Source organism: Gavia stellata, chromosome 18 (genome assembly GCF_030936135.1).
Source record: "Gavia stellata isolate bGavSte3 chromosome 18, bGavSte3.hap2, whole genome shotgun sequence".
In the NCBI taxonomy this organism is placed as follows: Eukaryota; Metazoa; Chordata; class Aves; order Gaviiformes; family Gaviidae; genus Gavia; species Gavia stellata.
The window spans coordinates 16,969,269-16,993,593 of NC_082611.1; the positions used below are offsets into that span (position 1 = coordinate 16,969,269).

At 52.7% G+C, this 24,325-nt stretch overlaps 1 protein-coding gene across 5 annotated transcripts; it reads left to right on the top strand.

The window, feature by feature from the left end:
* CDIP1 (cell death inducing p53 target 1) lies at window positions 1–24,132 on the top strand. 5 transcript variants are annotated; one of them, XM_059826394.1, is made up of 6 exons: window positions 1–39; window positions 19,939–20,041; window positions 20,650–20,748; window positions 21,203–21,349; window positions 21,653–21,917; window positions 22,576–24,132. In XM_059826394.1, exons 3-6 carry the CDS (start codon window positions 20,664–20,666, stop codon window positions 22,685–22,687), a joined length of 609 nt encoding a protein of 202 aa, XP_059682377.1. In that variant the 5' UTR covers window positions 1–39; window positions 19,939–20,041; window positions 20,650–20,663; the 3' UTR covers window positions 22,688–24,132. The 5 variants fall into 5 exon arrangements, with proteins under 5 accessions (XP_059682377.1, XP_059682378.1, XP_059682376.1 ...); XM_059826395.1 differs by lacking the exon at window positions 1–39 and adding an exon at window positions 2,299–2,319; XM_059826393.1 differs by lacking the exon at window positions 1–39 and adding an exon at window positions 12,843–12,920.
* The last annotated feature ends 193 nt before the right edge of the window (window positions 24,133–24,325 follow it).

A 24,325-nucleotide genomic window follows, 5' to 3' on the forward strand; every position in this document is an offset into this window, starting at 1 on the left:
CCGGCAGGTGCCGGAGCCGCCGCCGGGAGCCGGCAGCCGGTAGGTGCCTCCCCACGAGGCCGGGGCGGGGGTCGGGCGCAGGGACCGGCTGGGCCCCGGGGAGCGGTGGGGCCGGGCGAGGCAGGCAGCGGCGGGGAGGGAGGCCCGGCGGGGCCGGTGCCCCCCCCCAGCCCCGGGCAGGCCGCGGCGGCCTCCTGGCAGCGGGGCCAGCTGGAGGCGAGGGGACACTGGGCACGGGGGGGAAACGCAGAAGTCCAGCACCATCCGCCGCTGATTAGAAAAAGAGGGATGAAAATAAATCCGCGGTTAACTCTCTGAGGGAGGACCTCGCTTCTCCAGGCAGAGGGAAGGTCTCTGTGCTCCGCCGTGGCCGGAGCGTTTGCTGCGGAGCCGCGCGTCCCGGGGAGAAGAGGTATGGATAGATGGTAACACGGGCCGGGGAGAGGGGGAGGCAGCCCCGGCCTGGGACTGGTCATTAACGCTGACCATAGCGGCCACAAAATGCCGCAGGGTGCTACTAAAACCTTACAAAGCTTCAGCTGTGTACCCTCAGCAATGCAGGGAAGGGTTGGGACGGGAGGATCGGGATGTGCTGGAGGGCCGGAGCAGCAGGCGCAGGATGAAATTTAATCGCGTGGAAAGTGAGGTCGTGTGCTTGGGAAAAGACTTTCCGCTGTAAGGCGAGCACCCCAGCCTGACCGAGGTGGTGCCAGCTTGCGGAGAGGACGGCGGGGAGCTGCTGGCAGGGCACAGCTGTGAGAAGAGCAAATGTGATCCATTCCCCAGCCAGGTCCCTAGGAGAGGAGGGAGCCAGGCCTAGGTACAAGTGTCTGCATTTCCAGTCATCCCTGCTCGGAAGAGATGAGCTTGGGCTGGAGCTGCTGGTTCAATGATCAGGAATGATGAGCCCGTTTTAGAGGAGCTGAACCAAGCTTGGATCTCTTGACAAGCAGGAAGAGAAATTATAATGATGGGGATGATACTGTCCCTCAGCACATTGGCAGCGTGAACCCTGTGAAATGAGGAGAGCTCATTCACTTAATGGATAGCGTGGCACAACAACAAATACCAGTGAATAAATGTTAGCGGGGGGCTGGGAGGTCTTTAACCATTAGAGCGGTGAGATCTTGGTTTTGCTTCCCAAGGGGACTGGAGAGGCAGAAGGGTAGGAGCTGTTATGGCAGCATTCAGTTGCTTTATGAAAAGCACAGGGGGTTGTGATTGCTGCTAAAGGGAGGGATGGGGCTTGGGACCCCGGGAAGAGCTCCAGGGCCGTGCAGGGGAGCGGGAACAGGCAGGCTGGGATGGACACCGTTGTGCCGGCGTCCTCTGGATCGCCCGCAGGAGTCACGCTCAAAGTAGAACTTCTCCGAGTCGCTGCAAGCGTAGGTGTGTGCCCCTTGGCCCAAGGCATCTCTGGAAAAGTTATTCAGAGACAGTCTCCTTGACCAGTGAGAACTGGTGAGGGGACTGGTGGTTGTCACATTCCAGGCTGAGCCTAAAATATCAGGTGGTAGACAATGATTTTAAGTAGAAATGTTTTAAATTATAATTATAGTGGTTTGGGGCTGTATGTAAAGCTTGCTGAGAAACACTTTGTGAATATGCAAGATATCCTCCTGTTTATTCCCTTTCAACCAACATGCTTCAAATAGTGCTTCATTTCAGCAGGGGCCCTTCTGCTCTCCACAGTGTATGACTGGTGTAGGCAGTAGGGAAAACTATAGTGAGTATTATATAGCATAATATAGAACTATATAACCATAGTATGTCATTCATTCATTTTTCAGAACTAAACAAACTTGAGTCAGTGCAGAAAGCACAGGCTGAAAACTTCCCTTTGCCAAAGGCTTCTCTCTCTAAATATTGTAACGATGTCCATGCGCTCCAGGAAATCCCCGGAAGCATTTAGCAATGTACCTGCTCCATTCTCCTTAGGCGTTGTGCGCGGAAGGAATTCCTGCTTGGAGGTAGGGAGGCAGCGACTTCAGGAACTGATACGAGGCTGTCTAGTGGTGTGGCTTAAGCACAGCTGGGGGACGAGGCTGTAACAAGGGCGGGGTGATGGAGCAATGTCCCCAGATGTCCTCTGGGTGATGCCAAGTGGAGCAAACATGCTCCGTCCTCCCCAGCTGCTGTTGTATGGCTGGTGGGGCTGCAGTGGTTGTGTCTGCTCAAGGCTGCACTCAGGGAGGTGCTGGAAGAGGGGATGTGCATGTTCGTATGCCGAGTACCAAAAGATCTTGCTACAGGTGTGACTTGGACAGTTAACAGAGAGGGAGCTTCTCTTTCAGAAGCCGCGCGTCCCGGGGAGAAGAGGTGTGGATAGATGGTAACACGGGCCAGGGAGAGGGGGAGGCAGCCCTGGTCTGGGACTGGTCATTAACGCTGACCATAGCGGCCACAAAATGCCGCAGGGTGCTACTAAAACCTTACAAAGCTTCAGCTGTGTACCTTCCTAAGAAGCTGAGCCCTTCCTAAGAAGATGGAAGACCATGCTGAGTTTCCTGTTGTGTTCCCTCAACAGGTCCTGCACCTGAAATTCAGTTCCTTGTGTTTCTGTTCTGACTGGAGCTCTATCTCAGCTGCTGTTGTGAAAGGAGGAGGGTGTCTCCGTCAGTGCCTTGTTTCTGTTTACGAGCATGTTTTTGAAGCTTGCTTCCTAATCAACCATACTTTCTGTGCGTGGGAAATCACGCAGTGATGCAAAGCGCGGCGACTGTTTTCCTTTTGGACAAAGCACAACTGGCAGATGCGCTCTGGGAGCGCAGCTAATGCACTCCTGCAGCTGAAGGGCAATCAGCCAGGGGCCAGACTTTTTCCTGTCCACAACACCCACACTGTGTGTGTTTCAGGGGGTTTTGGGTCCTCGGCACAGTGTTGTCATCTGCAGAAGTGTACCCATTGCCAGAGTGACTCACTAACGTAGCGAGAGAAGGGATGAAAGTAACTTTATTGTGTAAAAGATTACCTATTTTTCCTCTTCAGATGTGAATTTAGCAGATAAATACTTGTATTTAAAGGATGTGGTTGATGCAGAGATCTTCCAGTATGAGGATGAATGGTTTTAGGAGATACAGAGACTTCTAGTATCTGCTCTGATCCAAGACCAGTTTTTTGCTTATGGGTAAAGAGAAGTGTGAAATCAAGTGTTCTACATCTGTTTGTGGTACCATTGTAAAGCCCTACATTTGATTTCTTATAATCGCTTTAATCAGGAGAGAATATCCTACATTGAAAGAAGCTAACTTTTTAAAACTTTTTTTAATAGCATTTTTTGTAGGGTCTGCAATGGGGCTGTGCATCACTTTCGCTGGTATTACCACGGCTCTGTACATGTGCTGAATGTACCATTGGTTCTATGATAGTTTTTCTGCGTACAGGCTCACATTTACTCAGCTTTGCACCAAGCCGAGGAAAAGATTGATGGCTGCCAGGTGAGACAGGGAGGAAATAGTATTGGCATAATATGGAGATTAAAATAATAACAAAGGCAGCAGGACTGAATATGCCTTTGAGCTTCTAGACAGGTATGCCAACTTCTCATCAAACTGCAGTGAGAAGGTGTTCTCCCAGACTGATCTGTGCAGAACTGCTGAAAACAGGGAGGACAGGAGAGTTAGTTGGAAAACAACAAGTGGATGCTGATATCCCTCATGGCTCTTCACAGCAGTTAGTGATGTTCTAAAAGGAAAAATTTTCATTGTATAGTACTCTTCCCTTCTCCCCAATACAGTAAAAGTGATGGTGTGTAGTGGGAACTTCAGTTGTTCTGCAAATCGTTGGAGGGTTTTGGTTGGTTTTGTTTCAAGGACCTGATTTTGCAGCTGTTACACAGGCAAAGTACTCTAGCCTGAAACCAATTGACTCCTGAAGATTTCAAAGCAAGGCACCTGAGCACAGAAGTTTGTAAACGCAGATGTGTATGTACCTTTTTTTCCTTCAGAAAACACGTGATGAGTAACTTCTGCCTTGGGATGTGATATTCACCTTGCTGTTTTCCTGTTACTCCCAATCAGCACTTGGTATCCGTCTTGGAACTGGAGAGAAGCAGTGCGATTTTCGTAAGCAGTGTCAGATCTCTGTATGCTCTGCAAAGGACGTATCTCCCTCTTTGATCAGAGGGAACACAATTAGAACAGATGCTGTAGGAAACCACAATTCATTTTCTCGACAGTATAAAGTCTCTGAGGCAGGGGGAGTTTTTACTTCTGGCATGAAATGCTCAGGGAAACTCCTGGCTGCTGTTACAGTTTTGCTTTGGGCTCATTCATTCAGAGCTATCTCACGGTTGCAGTCTAAAATTTGTTGCATTTGTGGTGGAGAAAAAAGGCTGTTTAAGAGCCCAGAGAGTACAGCAGGTCTCTGCTGGTCATAGATCTGGGTAGAGGACAGAGATAGGAAGGAAGCTGCTTCATGCCGCACATCTCCTGTGTGAGGCCCCACTTTTTAGTGCAGGTGTCTTTAATCTGAATTCTTTTAGCAGGCCTGAATGTAGAGTAAGAGAATGCAATAAATAACCCCAAAAGATGGCAATGTATTTAGCATCTTAGGAATTGTGAAGAACAGCTGCTGGTTGTGTGTGTTTGACTTGGTACCTTTTAGCGTGATGAAACTTGAGATGATCAGAGAATGAAGAAATGAGCTGAGGCTTTCTGTGCAAATTAAGTAATATATTTCTCTATTGCCTATTGTGATTAGTAAGGTAACTCTGCATTAGTAATTGTTATGTTTCCTTAACCTCCTTTATACATTAGAAAATGGAATAATACCCAGTTCTCTAACAGATTAAGAGAATTTAAGTTAAAGCATTTGTGCTGAGATGGTGGTCCCTCTGCCCTGAACCAGTGCGCAGGTAAACATTCCCTGTTGTGTATGTCCCTGAACCTTCTTTGATACACAGTCTCTGCATTTAGAAAGAAAATCTTCTCTACCTTGCCCTAACAGACTAGCTACCTATTAACAGTTTTGGAAGATGTGTTTTTGGAAGGAACGTTCTAGCTTTAAGTTTACACACTTACTGTTTTGTCTTGCACTCCATCTTACAGTCATAAATTCGATCCATCACATCTCACCGTGGTACATGCACATGCCATGCTCTAGCTAGATTTCATCTTTATTTACTCGTCGTATTATGAGAAGAATAATTTTATTTAAAATTTGAACCATGAGAGCCTATTTGCTTTGGGACACTTTCCTTGAGCTCTCGTTCTGGGAGTTAGTGTCAAGGCTGGGTCTATGTGCAAAGGCTTTGTGTTGTAGTTATTCCAGCAAGTCCCAGTGCTGGGAAGAGGTTGGATCTGTGGGAGCTGCCTTCTCGGCAGGGTGCTTTCCCCTGCCCTGCCTGGGACGGGCAGTGGGAGACTTGGGGACCCGTGCGAGCTGGAGGGAGAGGCTCTTTGACTGCTGCAGAGGGGTAAGTTAGGCTCTCTGAGCTCCCCCCACGGTTTATACTGGCTCCCTGAAAAAACCCCAGAAATATAGCCTACTCTCAGACTAGAAGGACTTCGCAGATGTAAAAAGGAAGAGCACAGAGGCTTGCTCTCTCTTGCTGTTTGGCTGTGTGTGTAGACACAGTATGCTTCCCGCTTCACTCCAGATCTCAGCCAGTATCATTTTTGGGAGCACTGACGTCCCAAAATGGTATCTGCTGCATGTGTCTTTACAAAGGAAGCCCTGACTTAGTCATTTGGCAATTGAATCTTTTACTGAGACAAGACGTGGTGGCTAAGGTGCGGTTACACGTGAGTATATGTTATCTGCCAGAGTCTGGGGACGGCAGGCACGGTCAGCCTGCTCCCTGCACGGATGGACTCAGAGGGTCTTCCCACTTCCTGTCTTTGCATCTTTAATCTGACAGAACCTCACGGTGCAAGATAAAATGAATTGGAGAGGTTTTTTCCCAAACATGTTTTCAAGCACAGTTTTTTGATTGAAAAGATCCAGCTCCCTCCCTAGTTTGTGAGGGGTAGCCGAGGAGTTGTATTAAAAACAAGCCCTCATTGCTCAGAAATCCCTTGTGCTTCCTCCCAGAGCCCCACAGCTGGAGAGCAGGTATAATCTTTTAGATTATGGGTGAGTGAATAAGATTACTGTCCCGGGGAGAATTATTGTAAAATTGATTTCATTTAGATCACAGAACAAAGATTATCATGTGAGAAGACTTGAGCAAAACTTAACCATAGCCTTGCCTTCCTGGGGGCTAGACGGGCAGCGCTGAGGCTGGCTGCGAGGCGGGAGCACTTGTCTTCTGCTTGGCTGTTCGCAGAGAGTTGTAGGAAACCCGTCCAAGTCACGCTTTACCTCGTCCCCTTCCAGTGTGGGTAGGGGAAACAGCTCCTCACCCTCTGCTAATAGCATCCCTGAAATGGACTGTACTTTCCCTTCTGGAAAGCATTTGTCCAGCCTGTAAGTCTTTGTGATACTGCGATGCTAATGCTGTAGAGGAACAAATAAAGGCAAAGATCAGGGCATAAGCAGGGAGCAGTTTGTGTCCTGGCAGCCGTGCATGGCCGAGCGGGTGTTGCATCAGAGCCTGGTGCCGGGAAGCACCACCAACTTTGCCTGGTTCAACCAGAGCTAAATTTGCTTCCCAGGAACAGAGGGAGGGTCGACTGCTTTTTATGGAAGTATCACGTGTTTGCAGAGCTTTTAAAAATTAAGAATGGCTAATATGTTCTGGATTGACGTGTTTATATCTCCAGGACCCAAAACAGCTGCTGTCCATGTTTCCTCTCCTTCCCTTTTGGGTTGTTTTGTTGTGGGTTGGGGTTTTTTTTCGGTTGCCTTTTTTTTTTTTTTTCAAATGGGCATGACTCAGCCCTTCCCTGCTGCTCTCTGAGTTTCCTGGTTTCTCAATAGGCTATTCTTGGGACAGCAATTCCTGACAGATAGGAACAAGGGGAGTGTTGTGTTGTTTTGTTTTTTTTTTTTTCTCCTCTGGTCTGTCCTAATGCTCTGCTTCCCTATGATTTTTTCCTTGTCCCCGAGTTACTGAATCGTCCTAAATTGTTGGACACCATCTGGGGTGTGTTCTTGCCCTTGTACCAAAGGAGCCCTCTCAGCCATGATGCAGGCTGTGATCCTTGCACAGCACCAGCTTTTCTTTTGCAGCAGGATGATGGTGACACTCCTAAGAGCATGGAGGGTTATCCTGGTACAGCTATGTCTATTGTAACGCTTTAAAAACCCTTGGTTTAGCCCCTCTAATTCCAAAGGACAATGCTTGGCTCTCCAGTGATCTACCTTGCAAGGGGTAGATCCAGGTGAGGACCACTTCTTCATGCCATGTCTGTACGACACAGGTGATACGGTGACTCTCATTGCAGAGCTAAGAGACAACGCGCTCTGGTTCAAATGGCTAAGCGTGACTTTGGATGCACTCTGCCTCTGTGCATACTTTCATAAGTAAGGGGAAAATATGAACTAGAATTTAAAAACAATGAATAAAAGCTTTCTGATTGCTTAATTAGTTCTTGCCCCCCCACGGATGGCAGAGGCTGGAAATCTGAAGGATGCTCCCTCTGAAATGCTTCATGATGCGGTTACACAGCTTCTTAACACGGAGGTTTTGAATGTCTTCTGAAGCTTATTCTTCTGTAGTGTGGGCTGGGGAAAGTCACCTACCAGTGGCAGGTAGTACACCCCGGGCCAGGCGTGCTGGCCGCCACTCTTGCTATGCAGATGGGCCGTTGGAAGTGAACATGGTGTCTAATACTAAACAATCTTTACTGGGTTTTAGTTTTACTAAGAGCACAGCTCTTTCTGTCAAGACACAATTGTATGCGAGGGGGAAGTAGCCTGAGCTGTTGTATATTTTGCCTTGAAAACACAGTTGGCTTTTTAAAAAAAAACAGAGGCACTCTATGTTTTCTCAGAGTCTGTGGTTACCAAGAGAAATTTCTCAGACAAAAGTACTAGAGGACTCAAAACACAAGGGTAGTGTTCTTCTTTAGCATCCCTCCACGTTTTTGGATATGGTGTATTGTTGTTAAGCCAACCAAGATAAAAGCGTTTTTGTGCAAGGAGGCTTTGAGAACATTCACTGCCAGATTAAATTAGCCTTTCTGAGAATAAATTAGTCTTGGTGATGTAGGCAGCCGGGCTCACTGCAGCTGTAAAATCCACTCATGCTAGTACCCACAGCAGATAACTTCAATGATAGATGCGATATCTGTGTTCGGGGTAGTCCTGCTAGCTTGAGATTGGATTTCTGGCTGGTGATGAATGAAAATCAGTCCGTTGAATTTTATTAATTGTTTCTCCAAGTAAGTAGCAGGCCACCCTTTTAAGAGAGGCAAAGGAACTCCTGGGGTTCAGCGCAGCATCATTTTGGAAGGAAACCATAGGCCAAAGCCAACGCTGTACCTCTGCTGCGGTGACTCTCCAACCTGGGATGCTTTTGTGGTCCTTGGGGGTCCCAGTCATCTAACGCGTGTCAGAAGGGGAGCGCTGGAGCCTTGTGTTGGAGGGGAGGACAAAGACTAGAACACGGAGCGGAGGACAGCAGTCGTGGTGGGATTTCCATGCTGCTGCTGACTTCTTTGGGCTTGGGTTTTTAACTGACCACTGGATAAATAGTTGCTGCTAGTGTATGTGTGCTGCCCTTTTCTTAAAGGCGTGTTCAGTTTGTCTTCCAATTAACTTAGCGCCTTTATTCTGCTTTATGGTATATAGGAAGTGTTCGCAGGAGGTGTGGGTGTGTGCTGAAGGCTCAACTTGCTCTTCCCATCTGCTCTGCTGTGACCATTCAGTTCTTCAAAAATCTTAACGTAATCTTTGATCAGGAGAGTGAAGCTGGGTCTATAGACCATTTCCATTGCTGTTAAAAAAATCAGCTCTTCTCCTGGGCTTGTTGTAGCTCTTCCACAGACTTGTCATCTGGAGCATATTTGCATGTTGGGAATGCAGGTTCCCCCAAAATTCATGGCTTCAGGCTACAGGTATCGTTAGTTTAGCCACGCTCAGGCTTTCGGACTCCCTCTTGGGTGCCATGGTTCAGGATGCATTAGCACGGTGGGAGCTCAGTTTTGAGCTGACTGCTGGACTATTCTGATGAGAGAGAAGACAGTTCCCAGCTTCTTTAGTGATGTAGCTGTGGCAGCTGCTCCCTCTTCATCTGGCTCAGGAGAGGATTTCAGTCCTGAATCCTCCAGAGCAGCTGAGCTGTTTACCCGCCCTGAGGGCATTTTGGTATTACGCGCTTGAATTTTCACCAGTCTCATCCCCTGCTGTGAGAGCAGTGACCCAGCCTTAGGACTGTTCGAAACCCTCTGACCAGTGATGCTTTTAATTTAACAGTAAAGCACTGAGGTGTTGCCTTGACAGAAAGGCAGAGAAAGGGTTTAGAAAAGCTTAGAACAAGGACTTGAGGAGGTGCGTTGCTGCATATTAGGGGTGCTTTGGATCCAGCTGCTGTGTCTAGATTTTCAGCGAGAGGTGTTCTGCTTGCTTTGTCCGCAGTTCTGGAGTCGGTGTGGCTCTTATCCAGGTGATGTCCCACGCATGCCAAAACTAGGATGGTGCCTGGAGCTGTGGCCTGGAGAGGTATGGGGACATCATCTCTCTTCCTTCACTCTTGTTTTCAAAGGGAATACAGCTCTGCGTCCCCGACTGCAGATCTTGCTGAACTTGGCTAGCTGATTTGTATCTTGGTCAGTGTTCTTGGCAGATCTGCTTACGTTTAAGCGAGCCAGGCTAACGATGTGGCTTTGAATGTGTCTTCATTCTCTCCCCTGGCAGGACTGCTGTGCGTTGCCTCCGAGCAAGCAGTAGTGGCAAATTAGGCTGCGGAGAAGCAGCTTTTGGCGTGATCTGAGGGACAGATACGTAGCAGCTTGCTACGTGGCTTTGTTCAGATAGCAACAGACTTTGGGGAAGGGGTTACAAAGGAGTTGGCAGGAACTTGGTGCTGCAAACTGAAGCCAAAGTCACAAAATGCTTTGGAGTAAAAATGACTTCCCTGGATCGGGAAGTCAGAGTGGACTAGCCAAGTCTGGCCGGAACTGGAGGGAGGAATGGGACCGGCAGGAGCTGTGTGTGACTCAGGGGTGTGTCCCGGTGCTCCCTCTGAGCCACCGCCGTGCTGCTGGAGGTGACCCAGCACTGGGCACACTCAGTGGCTGTTGATTAACCCAGGGGGTTTCCCACTCTGAGCTGGGACATTGTCATCTGTCCTTGAGCAGTCCAGATGAGCTGGGCTTGGGAGCAGGGGAGTGCAGGGTACCCTCCTCCTGTCAAACTGCCGGGGGGCGAGCGAGCCCCATGCTAGCAGGGCCCTGGGCCACCCCAAGGGAGGTCCTGGTCTGGAAATGGGAAAGTCTGGTCATGCCGTGAGAGCAAGAAGGTGAGTGGGATAACGTGAGTGGCCTCAGCACAGAGGAGTTCCTCCAGTGCGCGTGTCTCTGGATGTGCATGTGTCCTCCTTGTTGGCAGTAGGACTCGAGAGAGATCTCGGACCTTACACACACGCTCCTGCTTAATCCCAAACCACGCTTCTTTGCAAAGAGCGAGCCATGGCCTTAAATAAAATTGAGTGACATAGAGCACTTCTCACTAGTCTTCAGAAAAAAAAGCAAGGTGACACTGTACCTGTTAAATCTGAACATTAGCAGCTTCTCTGGTGCCAAGGCAGGGGTATCTGTGAGGATAGAAAACGCTAATGTTGGAGACTGGAGTCAGTCCTATAGCAAGCTGGTGCTATGCCTCGGATAAGAAAACATCAGTACTGTGACGTGTTTTGTACATCACTTGGAAGGAAAATTGATCTGGAATTGCCACTAATGTATTCAAAATTATTTCATTGTGTTGCAAAATCTGCAAGGGAATTCTGAATAGGCTCTTGGGCTCTGATTAATTCTGAAACTGAAATGCGGCTACATCTTCACAAAAGTGCTGATCCTCTATGACTCTAATTTCCTCCTCCCTTGGAGCTTACTGTGTTATTTAATGGAAGTCACACATCTAATCAGTTTGATTCAGCAATGATGTAGCTGTATTGTTTGACTTTCTCTCAAAAAATTCTGTAGAATGAGGGAGTAATGAAAAAATGTGTGCATAAAGGAATAAAATATTTTTAGTATAGTTTTGGGAAGGAGAGCTATAAAATCCTGAGTTGTGCTGTGAGATGTAGTGGATAGTCATCCTGTATTGATCTTCTCTGTGTGAGAGCTGGGAGGTGCCACTGAAGTGTGCAGGCAGCAAAAGACACTTTTTCGTGTAGGTAACTGAAGAGCAGAACTTGCCACCGCCGTCTGTGGCAGAGCTCAGGGAGCTGGTGGGCTATAAAGGAATTAGGGTGGTCCACGGAGAAATTCCAGGCTGCCTAATCTCTAAAACCTGAGTGCTGGGAGTGGGAGGGACTGACAGGGCGGTCATTCTGCCTTTGCTTGCTTCCTAACTCGTCCTAAGCGTCTGTTACGGGCTGCCATCAGAGGTGAGCTATGGAGCTGTGACTGCCTTTAATACAAGGAATTGCGGAGCTTCTGCCCGATCTCCTCTGGGACTTCTGTTTGCTGTTAAGTTTTTTGAGCTGTGTTTTTTTTTGTTTGTTTGCTTAAATGAACAACCAGTCTTGTGCACAGTTAAGTTCGGTGTTATGTTAAAACACCATAGTATTGGAGTAGATCGTGGTTTTATTTGCTCTAGATTATTATATTAATATTAACATTATTAACTAGATAGCAAACAGATGATGTAATGCAGTATTTATCCTCTCAGGGGAAAAATTAAGTAGATGCACAGGACTCCAGGCAACAGCTGCTGATATCACTGGGTGCTTTCCCATGGAAGTTACCAAGTGTTAGCTTGGACTGTTTGTGAACTTAGCGAAAGTCTCACAGAAAAGCTGTCTAGTTCCCCAGAGATTCGGCTTGCAGCACCCTCCTTTTCTCATCGAAGTCTCTCTGGAGCAGATGGCTAAGGTGCAGAGGAACTCAGGTTTGTCTTCAATGTTTCTTTTAAATTGCATCTTTGCATCCATGAGAACACCTGGTGTATTGTAGTCTGTCTTCTCTCGTGAGGCTGGATCACCAGCTGGTAATGCCCGAACAGAAAGCACCTCCTGAGTGGGAGGGAGTGTGTTTTCCAGGGCCGGTAGCAGCCTGCAAGGGAGCCTGGCTGCAGCATGCTCTGTGCTTGCTGCGTGTTCATAAAACTGTCTTTTGAGGGCTGAGTTCAGCTGTCCTGCTGATCCAGAGTGCTCTGTGCATGCCTGAGCCTTCCCCAATGCCCCTAAATGTGTAAGAGCTGGGGTTCAGTTTTGAAGTGTGGGGTAAGGGCCTCTCCTCGCTGGTAGCTCACGGGCTCCCTTGCAGCCCCTCTTGGCTCTTGTCGGATATCACTGCCAGCATGGTGAGCTCTGCAGATGTGTGATGCTTCTTGCAGTTGTGTGCTGCAGCTTGGGAGCCTGTGGCAGAGAGCAAAGAGCTACCTCAGTTTGTTCTTTTCCTTTCGGCTGGTTTTTCTTTAAATGTTCAGGTTAACCAGGTCCTGGCAATGCTGTTTCTACAGCCCCAGTGTGGAGAGCCAACAAGCACTTGGTCAGCCCATCTGGAGGCGAATAACACTGGAGAGAATCCCAGAGGCGGCAGCAGGTCCTGACAGGCGCTCCTCCTGCATGTAACCCTTTGTGGGTGTTGCGGATAAACCATCCTTGTCTTAAGCAGGGGGATTTTGTGTCTGGTTTTCCTGATATCCATACAGAGGAGCTGCTCGAAGCAGTAATTTGAATCTCTGGCTGAGGACAGCTGAGCCTGGGCGTCATCATGGAGATTATCTGATTGTGCTTTGGATTTAATACCCTGAGAAATCTTGCTTTGGACACAGCACCTAGCTTCCAGTGAGGATCCTGCTCTTAGTTGATTTGCCTGCTGGGTTATGGTGGCACACAGAAGGCCAAACGACATGTCCGAGGTCCCAAGGTAAACGACTACAAGGGGGATGTCTCTCCAGAGATTCGCATACTGTAGAGCAGAGTGGGGAGCTTTGGCCGTCTGATGTAGCTGGACCAAATGGCGAATAACCTTCTCCTCTGTCAGCCCTTTGTTTTAAACGGCTGCTTCTGTCCTGCTTTGCCAGCAGAGCTCTCCATCCCTGCACCGAAGGAAGAGCCTGATCTTCCTGGAAGTAGCAGTTTTCTGCAGCTGAAATCTGACTGCAGAAGTGTGGGAGAAATCTGCTGTTCTGCAAGGAGCCTGGCTGTTTCTGCACGGTGGGTTTGCGCTCCCTGGCAGCGGTGCTGGAGGCGCAGGGCTTGTGCGTGGGGAAATGCAGCCGAGTCGCTCAGGAAAAGAACAGACCTTTCCATTAGTCCTTAACTTGGGTTTCCATCTGTGCCTTGTGCGAGTGTGTTGGAGGCATGCGCCCTCTTGCTGTCTTGCCCAGGACTAGGATGATGAGTTGAGGAGGTGCTGCCAGGGTTAACAGCGGGGTACAGGAGGGGGTACGTGCCAGCTGGTCAAGGATTGCCGGGGCACCCTCTTTCTAAAGGAGGCTGCAGCACTCTCTGCTGTTTATTCCTTCCCTCCTGGCTCTGGGGAGACGGTGTGCAGGCTGGAGGCAGCAAATGCGCATGGGAAGAGGCAAGGCTGAGGGGGAAGTTTGGCTCGCTCACACGGAAAACATCTCTTTTTTTTTTTTGTTGTTGTTCCGCATAAAAACGAGGCAGAAGTAACCACTGATACTGCTTTTTCAGCAGCGATCTTTGCTACCTTTCCTTTCAAGGTAAGAGCGCTGTGCTGTGGATTGCATGTGGTGTTTTCAGGAACAGTGGGAGTTGAGCCACATCCCCACAAGCTGTGTGCGAGCGGGCATGCGCGTGGAGAGGGCAGCGTCCCTGGCTTGCTCTGTGGCACAGGTGTAACGCAGAGAACACGCTGCAGAGCAGGTCCAGGCTGGGCTTTGGAGATGCTGCTCAGAAATGCCGTTGTGGAGGAGGGCATCTGTGATTGCCACGGTCAGAGTATGGCTCTGTCCACCTCTCATCCAACCCTGCTCGATTCAGTCTCTTCTTGCTACTCCTAAAGCCCTTCTTTTAAAAAAGGCTTCTGGACAGATGACATTTTGCCAGCATCTGATCTGCCTTTTGTGCTCATACCTAGCATATTTGTTTGGCTTCCTAGTCTCAGTATTCCCCTGTTTCTGGAGCAGGTAGAAGACTGTGGCACACAGGTAGCTTTCCTGGCGCCAAGAAAGCTGGGGTGGTGTTGGCTGCAACGCTGTTCCTTTTTTAAGAGGAAAGAGGCTGGCCTCAGTGAGGAAGCCTAGCTTCTTCAGAGCTCCTGACTTTGCTTTTAAAGACGTATTTACAAAAGCTTGGAAGCTGAAATTTGTGTCTGATGTGCAACGAAGCTGGAAGTGGTCGTATCCTTTTATTTATTCATTTAATTTTAGTGCGTTTTTTCCTCTTCTAAATATCGGAAGTTATTTTTGGTGGAGGAAGAGCTCCAAAAATGTGCAGCAGCAGCTTTTGAAGTGCCAACATCATTGAACATGGTTGAGTATGAACAAACCCTGCTTCCTGTCTCAGTGGCTGGAGCCACTGCTCATGTAGGCAAAACAAAGCCAAATCACCGTGGGTCTCCGGTTATCAAATGCAGGAGGAGCAAGGACAACACAGGCTGTGTTTCTGCTCGTGGGAGTGGATCTCAGCTGCGCTGTGAGGCTGACTCAGAGCTGCACGGGGCCAGTGCTGCACTATCAGGGTTTGCACGTGAGTTAGACTTGCCGGCAGTCTGCTCTGTCCTTCTCAGATTTGTCTCACCCTTGGTGATTTCGTCTGGGAGGAAGGAGGCTGAAGCGCACACAGCTGCCGCCTGGGCCGATCGGTGGTAACGGACCAAATCTTCGGGTCTCCAAGCAGTGCAGGAATTATCTGTGGCTGTCCTCCTCGTGGCATTATCTACTCAATGCATTGAGCTGGTGGGTGAGCTCTTACGGCATGTTAGAATATATTCAGCTAGGACCTGTCACGATGTTACCTGTTCCCACTACATGCCACGCTTCATTTGATTTTGATGACATACCTATTTGGAGAGGAGGTCAGATGGGCAGACCTTTTCTTTTGCCGTGTTTCTGCAGCGAGTCTGTGTGATGTAGAAGAGGGAAACGCAGCCAGTGGGGAACTCTGGGCCCTAACACATCAGCTCCTCTCATCGCCACTGTAAGTGCCTGGGAGAGCTTTGTGGCCATCAGTTTTGGATGTGTCAGTAATGGGGACTGTGGCCTTTGGGGTATCGATCCCTAATTAACTAGAAATCTGGAGCCAGGGTTGCTGAGCATGGGAAGGAGGTGGATTAGAAAGCCTTGTGCTTCTGTATGCAGGACTGTGTGCTGCCCCTCCGGCTCTTTGGCTGTGCTCACTGCTGTAGAGAAACCTCAAACAGACCTCTTGGGGCTGGGAGTTACGCCCTGGTCTGGTGGGATCCAGAGACCTGCTGTTTGTTCTTCTCCTTGCCCAAAAGCTGCCTGAAATGGGACCCTGAGTCGACCAGGGAGCACAGAGCCAGCTGTACAGGAGGGTGCACGGGTTGAAGCCGTAGCCCCTCTCTGTCTTTGGGGCTGTGATGGAGTCATGCTGTCCTGGTTGTGTCTGTCACTCTGCTGTGCCCCGGCAGGGCTAACGGGAGCGGTGGGAATCCGGATCTTTTCTCTTTTGTTTTCTTTAGCAAAGCTCCAGCCTAGCCTGTGCGTAGGCTGCCACGCAGCTGTGGTTTAGTCCCTCGTGTCCGAACTGAATCCAAGCCACCCATAAAGGCCACAAGCTCTGAGATGGTAGGTGAGGATGAGGAGTGACCAGGTGTGCCTGTGCAGTCCCATAGCAGTGCCACAGGGCAGGTGAAGCTTGCTGGAGCAGCGAGACCAGCCACAGCTTGCTGTCCCATCCATCCTGCAGCAGCACACGCTGGAGAGTGTGCCAGCATGGGTGATGCTGGCTGTTGCCACAGCTGAGCATGGCTTCAGGTCGCCGATCTAGACTTGAGGGAGATGAACGGGCTTGCACTGAAAACACAGTGCAGAAATACCTCGCCAGACCTCGGTGTGTTCAGCCTAGCAAAACAAAGTCTGAGTCAGGGCATGATGGCTGTTCACAGCAAGCAGGGCGCAAAGGAAAGCTGTTCAGGCTCAAGAACAGATGAGTGTAATCTGGCTACAAATAAACTAGGAACTGTAAGGCCATCAGAGCAGTGGGGGCCTGGAACAGGCTTCCCACAGGAATGGCAGGAGCAGGACAGCCAACACACCGCTGGCACATGAAGGGAAGTTTTGGGGTGTTGTCCCCAGAGAGAGAAAGAGGGATGGGCTGATCCGTGGGTCCCCTCTGTCCTCTGATCCTTGTTCTGCTTGGTTTGTCATGCTGCCAGCCCATGGGGACCCTTTGCTTGTCTCCTGCGTTTAACAGGAGCAGTGTCTGCAACAATTGTGGTGGGTTCATCTTCTGTTGTTAGTTTAAAGCAGAGGAGCCAGTAAAAGCTGTTCTTCCAGTTAAGAGCTACTAATCTGCATTTGTAGCTGGAAATAGCATCTCCTCTGTCCATCCTTTTACTGGTAACTGACTACTTTTTAGTCTTCTGCTCCCAAAGGACCTGCAGTAGACATTGGCGATTCCATCAGATCTTGAACTTAAGCCTGGTAAACTTAGCCTAAATTTTTTGTCAAGCTCTTATTTTTCCCCTAGGTGTTCAGCTGGTCTATGAGCATGGTTATTCCAGTAAGCCCTAGTGTGGATGCAATTTCCCCAGTCTTCGGGAATGTTTCTTCCCATGTGAGAGCAGTTAGTTCGGTCTAAGCTGTTTTCATGACACAGAAACACACTGGTGGTTCAGCTTTAACAAACCAGCATGGGTAACGTGGGACAGCTTCGTAGTACGCTGGCAGAATGGCTCGTCATGCTGGCGGGGGTGACTGGAGATCCTGGGGCAAAGCGCAGCCTGCCAGGGGTGTCCTCCCTGGCGAGGGCGCACCAAGCTCTGAGTGTTCTGAAGTCTCCTGTGAGCTGTCACCGGACTCCAAGTCCGTCTGTCTGTGGTGGTGCCGTGGGCAGGAGAAGTCTTGTTTCTTTTTTGCAAGACAGACGGAGCAAAGTAAGTTGACTTTGCCAAAATCTAGTGGGTAAAACTAGAAATAACCAGCAGCAAGAATCCTTGTTACGTGCTTCTGGGGATTGCGTTTTGATGCAAAATACTGCTGTGGTTTTGATGCAAAATACTGCTGTGGTTTTGGTTAGCGGCTGGATCTTCCCAGCTCACCTGCCTGTGCTGAGATCCCATCAACCTGCTTCAGCCTGGAAGGGCTTTCCTGGTGGGACATGCTCCAGGCTCCCCTCTCTCCTGCGCTGGGTGGGTGCTGCTCAGGGAAACTGCCTCTTTGCAGGGGTACTGCTAGCTCGCTCCTGAGAGCAAGGTTGCCTCTCTGTGCCGCCATACAAGGGGGAGGATCTGGGTTGCTTTGCTTTAGCCACGTTGCTTTTGGGAGGGAATACTGCAGGGTCGTCCGTGCCAGGGCAGTGAGTGATGTTCTGGGGTAGCTCCCGACCCAGCGCCGAGGGGAAGCCTTGTGCCCTCCAGCTCCCCACGGAGCTCTCTGGCGGAAATGGGCTGGGGCGGGTTTTGTGCTTCTCGCATTAAGATAAAAGAAAGCACAAGAGAAACTGCTTCTAAGAGGCTTAAAAGCAACAGGCTTTCTTTCCCTCCTGGGAAGGGCACACAGCCAATGTCTTGCTCTTTACAGATCTCTCTTAATAAGCAGAATATTGCATTAAGAGTGACTGAGTCTGCCAAGTACGAGCAGAACAGCTCTGCAGCCCCTGCAGCCTCCTTCATCCCAGTACCTGCGTGGCTCTGAGATCCACTGGCCATTGCCCTCGTGGCTGCCTTTTCCTGCCGGTCAAGGCGGCAGGGTTAACTGCTGGCTCAGTCTGGGGCTGTTGCTTCATCTGATGGGTGTTTGTAGAGCGGCTGGTGGAGCACGTAGGTGGAATTGCCTCTTGGTCTCCTCGTCTTTTGAGTTTTCTCACCAGCTGCTTTGATGACAAGGGGAGTAGAGCCAGGGAGTGTTGAAAGATGTTACGTTATGGAAAGGCAGCCTCTGAGTGGTAATAGGAGGAGATCTGTTACATTAGAAAAGCCGTGGGCTCAGCTGGCCTGCGAAGGCAAGGAAAGCTCCCTGGCACGCCGGTGTCCCCAGGTAAGGACTCCGGGATGCTCCGGTCACGCTGGGCTCATCCAGGAGCCCTGCAGGCAGGGGACAGGAGGGTCCAAGGCTCCTGGGTGTGCAGGGTGGGTTGGTTGGCTACTTTCAGAAGAATAAGTCCTCCTTTTCTTTACATCCCCAGTGAAGCTAAAAAGAGCACGGCCCAATTTGTAGCTTTGTAGGTCACTGAAGGAGAAGGAGGGCTCTGCAGTGCGCTGTGCTTCGGGCGCTTTCCTCCGCCTGGAAGCGCTCTGTGCCGTGGCAGCTCTGCCATACCTGCTGCACGGGCCGGCGCTCCTTCCCCTGGCTCTTAGGAAGAAATAGGAGAGAAAAGCAGGAGGAAGATGACCCCCAGCCACCCCCGTATTACACTTTGAAGCTGTGTGTCTGCAATGTACCACTTAAGACCTCCAGGGAGAAATATTAGTCAATAAATACGCACATCCTGGGGAGACCTTATGCTGGTCCAGGCTTTGCTCATCTCGGGGGGTATCAGCATGCTGCTCCGTGATCAGCAATGGATAATGGTGCTCCTCTGCAGACTTGTGACCTCATTAGATTTCCTGCCACCTTGCAGGAGACTGCTGGGAGGCAGGGAGTGTGAGCTAGAAAAACAGGGGTGGAATAAAGTGAAACCAAGCAGGTCGGGGAGAGATGGGTCTTCCTTCTGGTGTTTGCTGAGGCCTTGGCTTCCCTTAGCCCAGCAGCCGCAGGTGGAGGCGGCTGTGCCCCACAGGCACCTCTCTGGGGACACCTGCAATGCAGGCAGGGCTGGGGCTGCACTCGCTGCTTGGCCCGGTGCCTATGGAGGCTTGTGCCGGGCTGTGCTGTGGAAGGTGGTGTGCCCCGGGCGCGTTGCCCAGCACGTGGCACTGGCGATGGGGCCAGAAGGAGCCTCTCTGCCTCTCCTCCCTAGTGTGCTCCCAGTGACCCCAGTCGGGTGCTGCCCAGCTCGGTCCTGCTCTGGCACCTCTCAGCCCTGAGCTCTCTGGGGCTGAGCAGGAGGTTTGTGCCTCGCCAGGGCTGCGGGGCAGCTTTGCCGGTCGTGCCTGCGGGGTAGTGTGGCAGCAGCGCCTGCTGTGGCCATCTCTTGAGGTCCAGAGCCACCCTGGTTGTGCCCATGGGATTTTTGCAGGCTGGTTGTAGCCTGGGAGTGTTTTTCCTGCTCAGATGGGAGCTGCTGGAGTGGGACCTGTGGGACCGGCTGAGAAAGCACTGTCCTGGCAGCCGGCTGACCTGCCTCGAGGAGGGCAGGAGACCAAGGGGAATGTGACAAGCAGAGTCACATTTGCTCCTGGCCCTTCAGGGACGAAAGGATGGGGGGTTTGGGTAGGTGCTCAGACCCCAAGGAGAGCTTCTAGTGCTGCTCCCTGAGCGTTGATGGCAATGTCACCGTGTCCCATGCCTGATGGCAGCCTTCCCAAGCACTGAGTGAACAGCCTCTCATTTGTATTTCCCAATTTAGTCACGTCCTACCAGATTTAACTGAGCCAGAGTAAACAGGGAAATCAGGTTTCTTGATGCCGTTGCACTTCCTTGGAGTTCAGAGTGTGTCGGTGGGGCTTTTCCACGTGCCAAGGACATGTAGCCTCATGCCTGCCATCGAGGGGTGCACATTGGGAGGTTCCTGTCCAGACTTGCTCTCCCCACAACGGGGAGGGGAAGGGGTTTGGTGTGGCAGCCAAGGCAGTGCTGTAGCAGTGGCTCCTCTCCATCACTGTAACTCTCTTGCTGTCTCCTTTCACGCAGATTCGGTGGGGTAAGACAGCTTCCAAACTACACTGCTCAGAAGAATTGTTTTTCTCAGCTCTGTTGAGACCTCTGAGCTCTTTTGCTGCAAGGAAGAGGACAGGTAAATTTTACCCCAGTTAAAATTATGTCTCCAGCTGTTAAAGATGCTCTCACCTTAACTCACTCGATGAGAGTATTTAGAGGTGCTCTCTGTGGGTTTGTGCCCTCCACCTCAGAGTTTGTGCTTCAGGTTCCGGGGGTCCTGCCATCCCCTTGGGGCGCAGCATTGCATATCAGTCTGCTGGGCGGAGTTGGGGGGCTGGGGGCAACATGGGCAGCTCTTTCCCATCTTTGGTTCTCTAACACTGCAGCTGAGGCACTTGGCAGAGCAGCTTCCAGCCCAGTGCTGCCCCAGCATGCGGGCAATGCAGCCGAGAGCTGCACTGATGAGCTGCTGTTGTACCACGCCCAGGTGTTACAGGGAAAGCCCTGCAGAGCCGGCAGGAAGATGTTACACCTTGGATTTGCAGTCGGGGTCGAAGCCTGTCCGGCTTTGGGGCCATGGCCTTGTTTCTGCCCATGGAGGGGCTCAGGCCAGTGCAGCGGTGGCACCAGCCCCGGACCCCTCCGTTACCTGCCACCTCCTTCCCCAAGCACCATGCAGCTCCGGGCAGGTGCCCGGGTGCAGCCAAAGGCTGGCATCTCTTCTAAAGGCTTCTGTCCTTGCAGGGCCGCCCTGAACCATGTCCAACGACCCTCCGCCACCCTACCCGGGAGGCCCCTCGGCACCACTGATAGAAGAGAAGCACGGCCCACCCGTCGCAGCAGGTACTAGGGGGATCCCAGCTGCTCTGGGGTGTCAGGGTGACATTGCCAAGAGGGCAGGAGCCAAGCAAGCATGGTTTCCCTGGGAGCGCCCTGGCCATGGCCTCTCCTTGCAGCTCTGCCCTGCAGTGTGCAGTGCCCTGGGGAGGGTGGTGCGATGCCGGGCTTTGTCTGCCACCGTGTCACCCTCTGGGGAGACAAAAGGTCCCGGGGAAGTGACGAGAGCAGAAAGCATTCCCTGCGCAAAGCCTGGCTCTGCTTGCTGCTGTGGGTAACGTGGGGTGAATCTGGGCTTCTTGAGGCCCAGAGGACAAGGCTTGGGGGGGTGCCCCCCACCCCATAGCGTGTCTCCCTTCCCTGCTGGGGCCAACCCCCCCAGACCGCTCAGCCAAGCCACCATCTCCCCATCAGCTCTGCTTCATCCTGCCCTGGCTGCTGACTCTGTGTTTCCTTTCAGATGGCGTCGCCCCTGTTGTGGGACAGCCCCAGGGGGTTCCCATCCCCCCTCCTGAATTTGGGCCCCCCCCATATGAGCCACCCTCACAGCCGGGGTTCGTGCCACCCCACATGCCCGCAGACGGCTCCGGGCCCTACGTGCCACCTGGTGAGTACCACGAGGGGCTGCGTGAAGAAGGGAGTTGTGATGGGCAAGGACACCCCCCCCAGGAGCACGTCTCCTACTGCCCTGGGGAGTGGGGTGGGGGGGGACACAATAGGGGTGGGGCTGCCATTTGGGGCTTGCAGCGAGGCTCTTCGGCCTGGGGTGGGGGGCACAGTGCCTGCAGCAGGGTTGCCCCCCCCCAGGTGTGGCAGCAGGGTGGGACCCCCCCCCCCCCCCCCGCAGTGAGGATCTGGCATCTCCTGCAGCGTACAGTGGTGTTCACCTGTGCCCGTTTCTCATTCCCAGCAGGTTATTACCCCCCGCCAGGCCCTCACCCCCCCATGGGCTACTACCCTGCCCCGGGCCACTACCCCTCTCCCGGCGGCCACACGGCGACAGTCCTCGTCCCATCAGGGGCTGCCACCACAGTGACGGTGCTGCAGGGAGAGATCTTCCAGGGTGCCCCGGTGCAGACGGTGTGTCCCCACTGCCAGCAAGCCATCACCACCAAGATCACCTACGAGATCGGGCTCATGAGCTTCCTCCTTGGATTCCTCTGCTGCTTTGTCGGGTAGGTGCTGCAAGCAGAGCTGGGGCCTCTCTGCCATCAGCAGCTCCACGGTGATGGTGATCGCTCTGCCCTGGTCCTGGTGGCCCCGATGCCGGCAGCCTTGTCTGAGCTGTTGGGTGTGGTGGGGGCCTTGGCACTGAGGTGTTACTGGGGCAGCAGTTGGGTTCCTGGGGTGACCGTGCCTGGAGACCTGGGCTCCTGCCAGGGGAGGGGAAGGTGCCACCGCCAAAGGCCCGGTGCGGAGCTTGGCATCAGTGTTTGTGGCCAAGGGCTGGCAGCAGTGGGGGCTGCGGGAGGGGATGGGGTGCTTGTCCCAGCCCCCTGCCCCAGTGGTGGGGGTAGGTCGAGCCTCATCGCCTCCCTGCGTCTCACCAGGCTGTCCCTTCCCTCTGCGCGGTGCACTGCTGCTCACTAACGAAGCACTTACCCTTGTAGCAGCAGCACATGCCGAGGGGCAGCGTGCTTTGTGCTGCCCTTCGCAGCGGCAGGGGCCCATGGTTGGTTCCCAGGGGCAGGTACTCACCTCTCTTGCCCAGGCCCCAGAGTGAGCCCCACAAGTGCCACCCACCTCCTGCTTCCCGTGCCTGTGCCCGCAGGCTGTGCCCAGGGGCTGCCTGGGGTGCCCAGCTCACCGCGCTCCGCCTCTTCTGTGCTCCAGGTGTGACCTCTGCTGCTGCCTGATCCCCTGTCTGTTCGATGACTTCAAGGATGTGACACACACGTGTCCCAACTGCAAGGCCTATATCTACACGTACAAGCGCATGTGCTAACAGCACTCCAGGAGCCCGAGCAGCTGGAATGACACCAGCCCCTCTCCCGCTGCCGTCCTAGTCTATGCGTGTGCAACACTCCTTCGCTTAACCCTCCGGTGGTGTGTATGTGTGTGTCCCCGGCTCCCTCCTGCTCAGAGCTGCGACCACCTTCCCCAAGCTCCGGTCCTCGCTGTGAACGGTTGGATTGGCAACGCTGGCGCAGGTGCACAGGGGCAGTGGGCCCGGGCCCCAGATGCGGTGTGTGGGGCTGCCCTGCAGCATGCAGGAGGTGGGGGGGCGGGATCCCTCTGCACCCCCTTACGCTCCAGGGCGCTAGTGCAGCCCCTTTCGCCTGGAGCAACCCGGGGAAGAGCAGTAGCTGCTGTGGGCACCCACCTCCTCCCTCCCCCTGCCCCAGCGCAGGGGTGCCTGGCTGCAGGGACATGCTGCCCCACCCAGGGAGCTGCTGCAGGTCAGTGGGGGCACCTGCCACCCAGGAGGGGACAGGGGACCCGAGCAGCCCGCAGCACACAAGGTGGGAAGGCAGCACGGCCCCTGTGGCCATTTTAGGAAGGGGCTCAGTGGTAGCTCAGTGTCGAGGAGACAGAGCGGGCACTGCCACGTGTGCCAGGTTTCAGCACGGTTCACGGCCCTCTCCAGCCAGGTCAGCACGCAGCCGGTAGGTGCGAAGCCCCTTCCCAAGGGGCAGGCAGAGCCACCTGCGAGGCCTGGGGCAGGGGGGAAGCGGCAGCAGCACCGCACCCTTGATCAGCACCTCCGTCCTGCCAGAGCACCCGCCAGCGCCCGGTGGCCACGGCTGCTCCAGCTGCATGCGCCTCCTCCCAGCCCCTGCTGTGGCTCTTTTGGGGAAGGAAAGCCCCCGGCAGTTCCTCGCCCACCTGGCAAACTGTTAGCGAAAAAAATGCATCCGGCATGTCGCTACCTGCCCCGGTGCTGTAGATTAGAGGAGTTTGTTACCAGGCCGCAGCTGGCTCGCAGCTCTGGAGCAGACCCGTGCCCACCCGCTGCAGAGCCACGTCCTGAGCCCGGTGGGGTCTACGGGTGCACATCCTGCAGCACCCATCCTGCCACCACCGCAGCTGCACCCTGTAGGGTTCCTTGTTGCATGTGGGTGTAGGGGTTTATTTTTTAGCTCACTTGATGGGGGGGCAGAAGGAAGGGGGCAAGCAGGAGCTGCCAGCAGCACTATGACAGATGAGGGCAAGAGGATGTGGGAGCTATTTTCAGCCTCTCCGTGGCTGCTCCTCCCTCTCCCTCCCCTGGCCCTGAGCCCCTGCAGCCAGGGCAGCTGGAGCGTGCAGCCCCCCCGAGCGAAGCAGGGGGGTCTCTCAGCACACAGGTCTGCAAACACAGCCGGGCCTGCGCAGGCAGCTGCTGTTTGCTCAGAGGTGAAACTGTGGCACTAGTCAGTGTTTTTATGTAAATAAACAACGGACCCTGAACTCTGTGTACATCTTTTCTTCTCCTCTGCTCCAAATAGAGCAGATCTGCCCCCAGAGGAGCTGAGGATGAGGAGGGGGGGCCCAAGCACTCAGCTGAAGAGGAGAACCGCCCCCCCCAAGACAGGGGTGGAGGAAGGCAGAGGGGTACCTCCGTTTCCAAGGCCCAGCACCGTGCCAGAAAGCAGAGAGCACG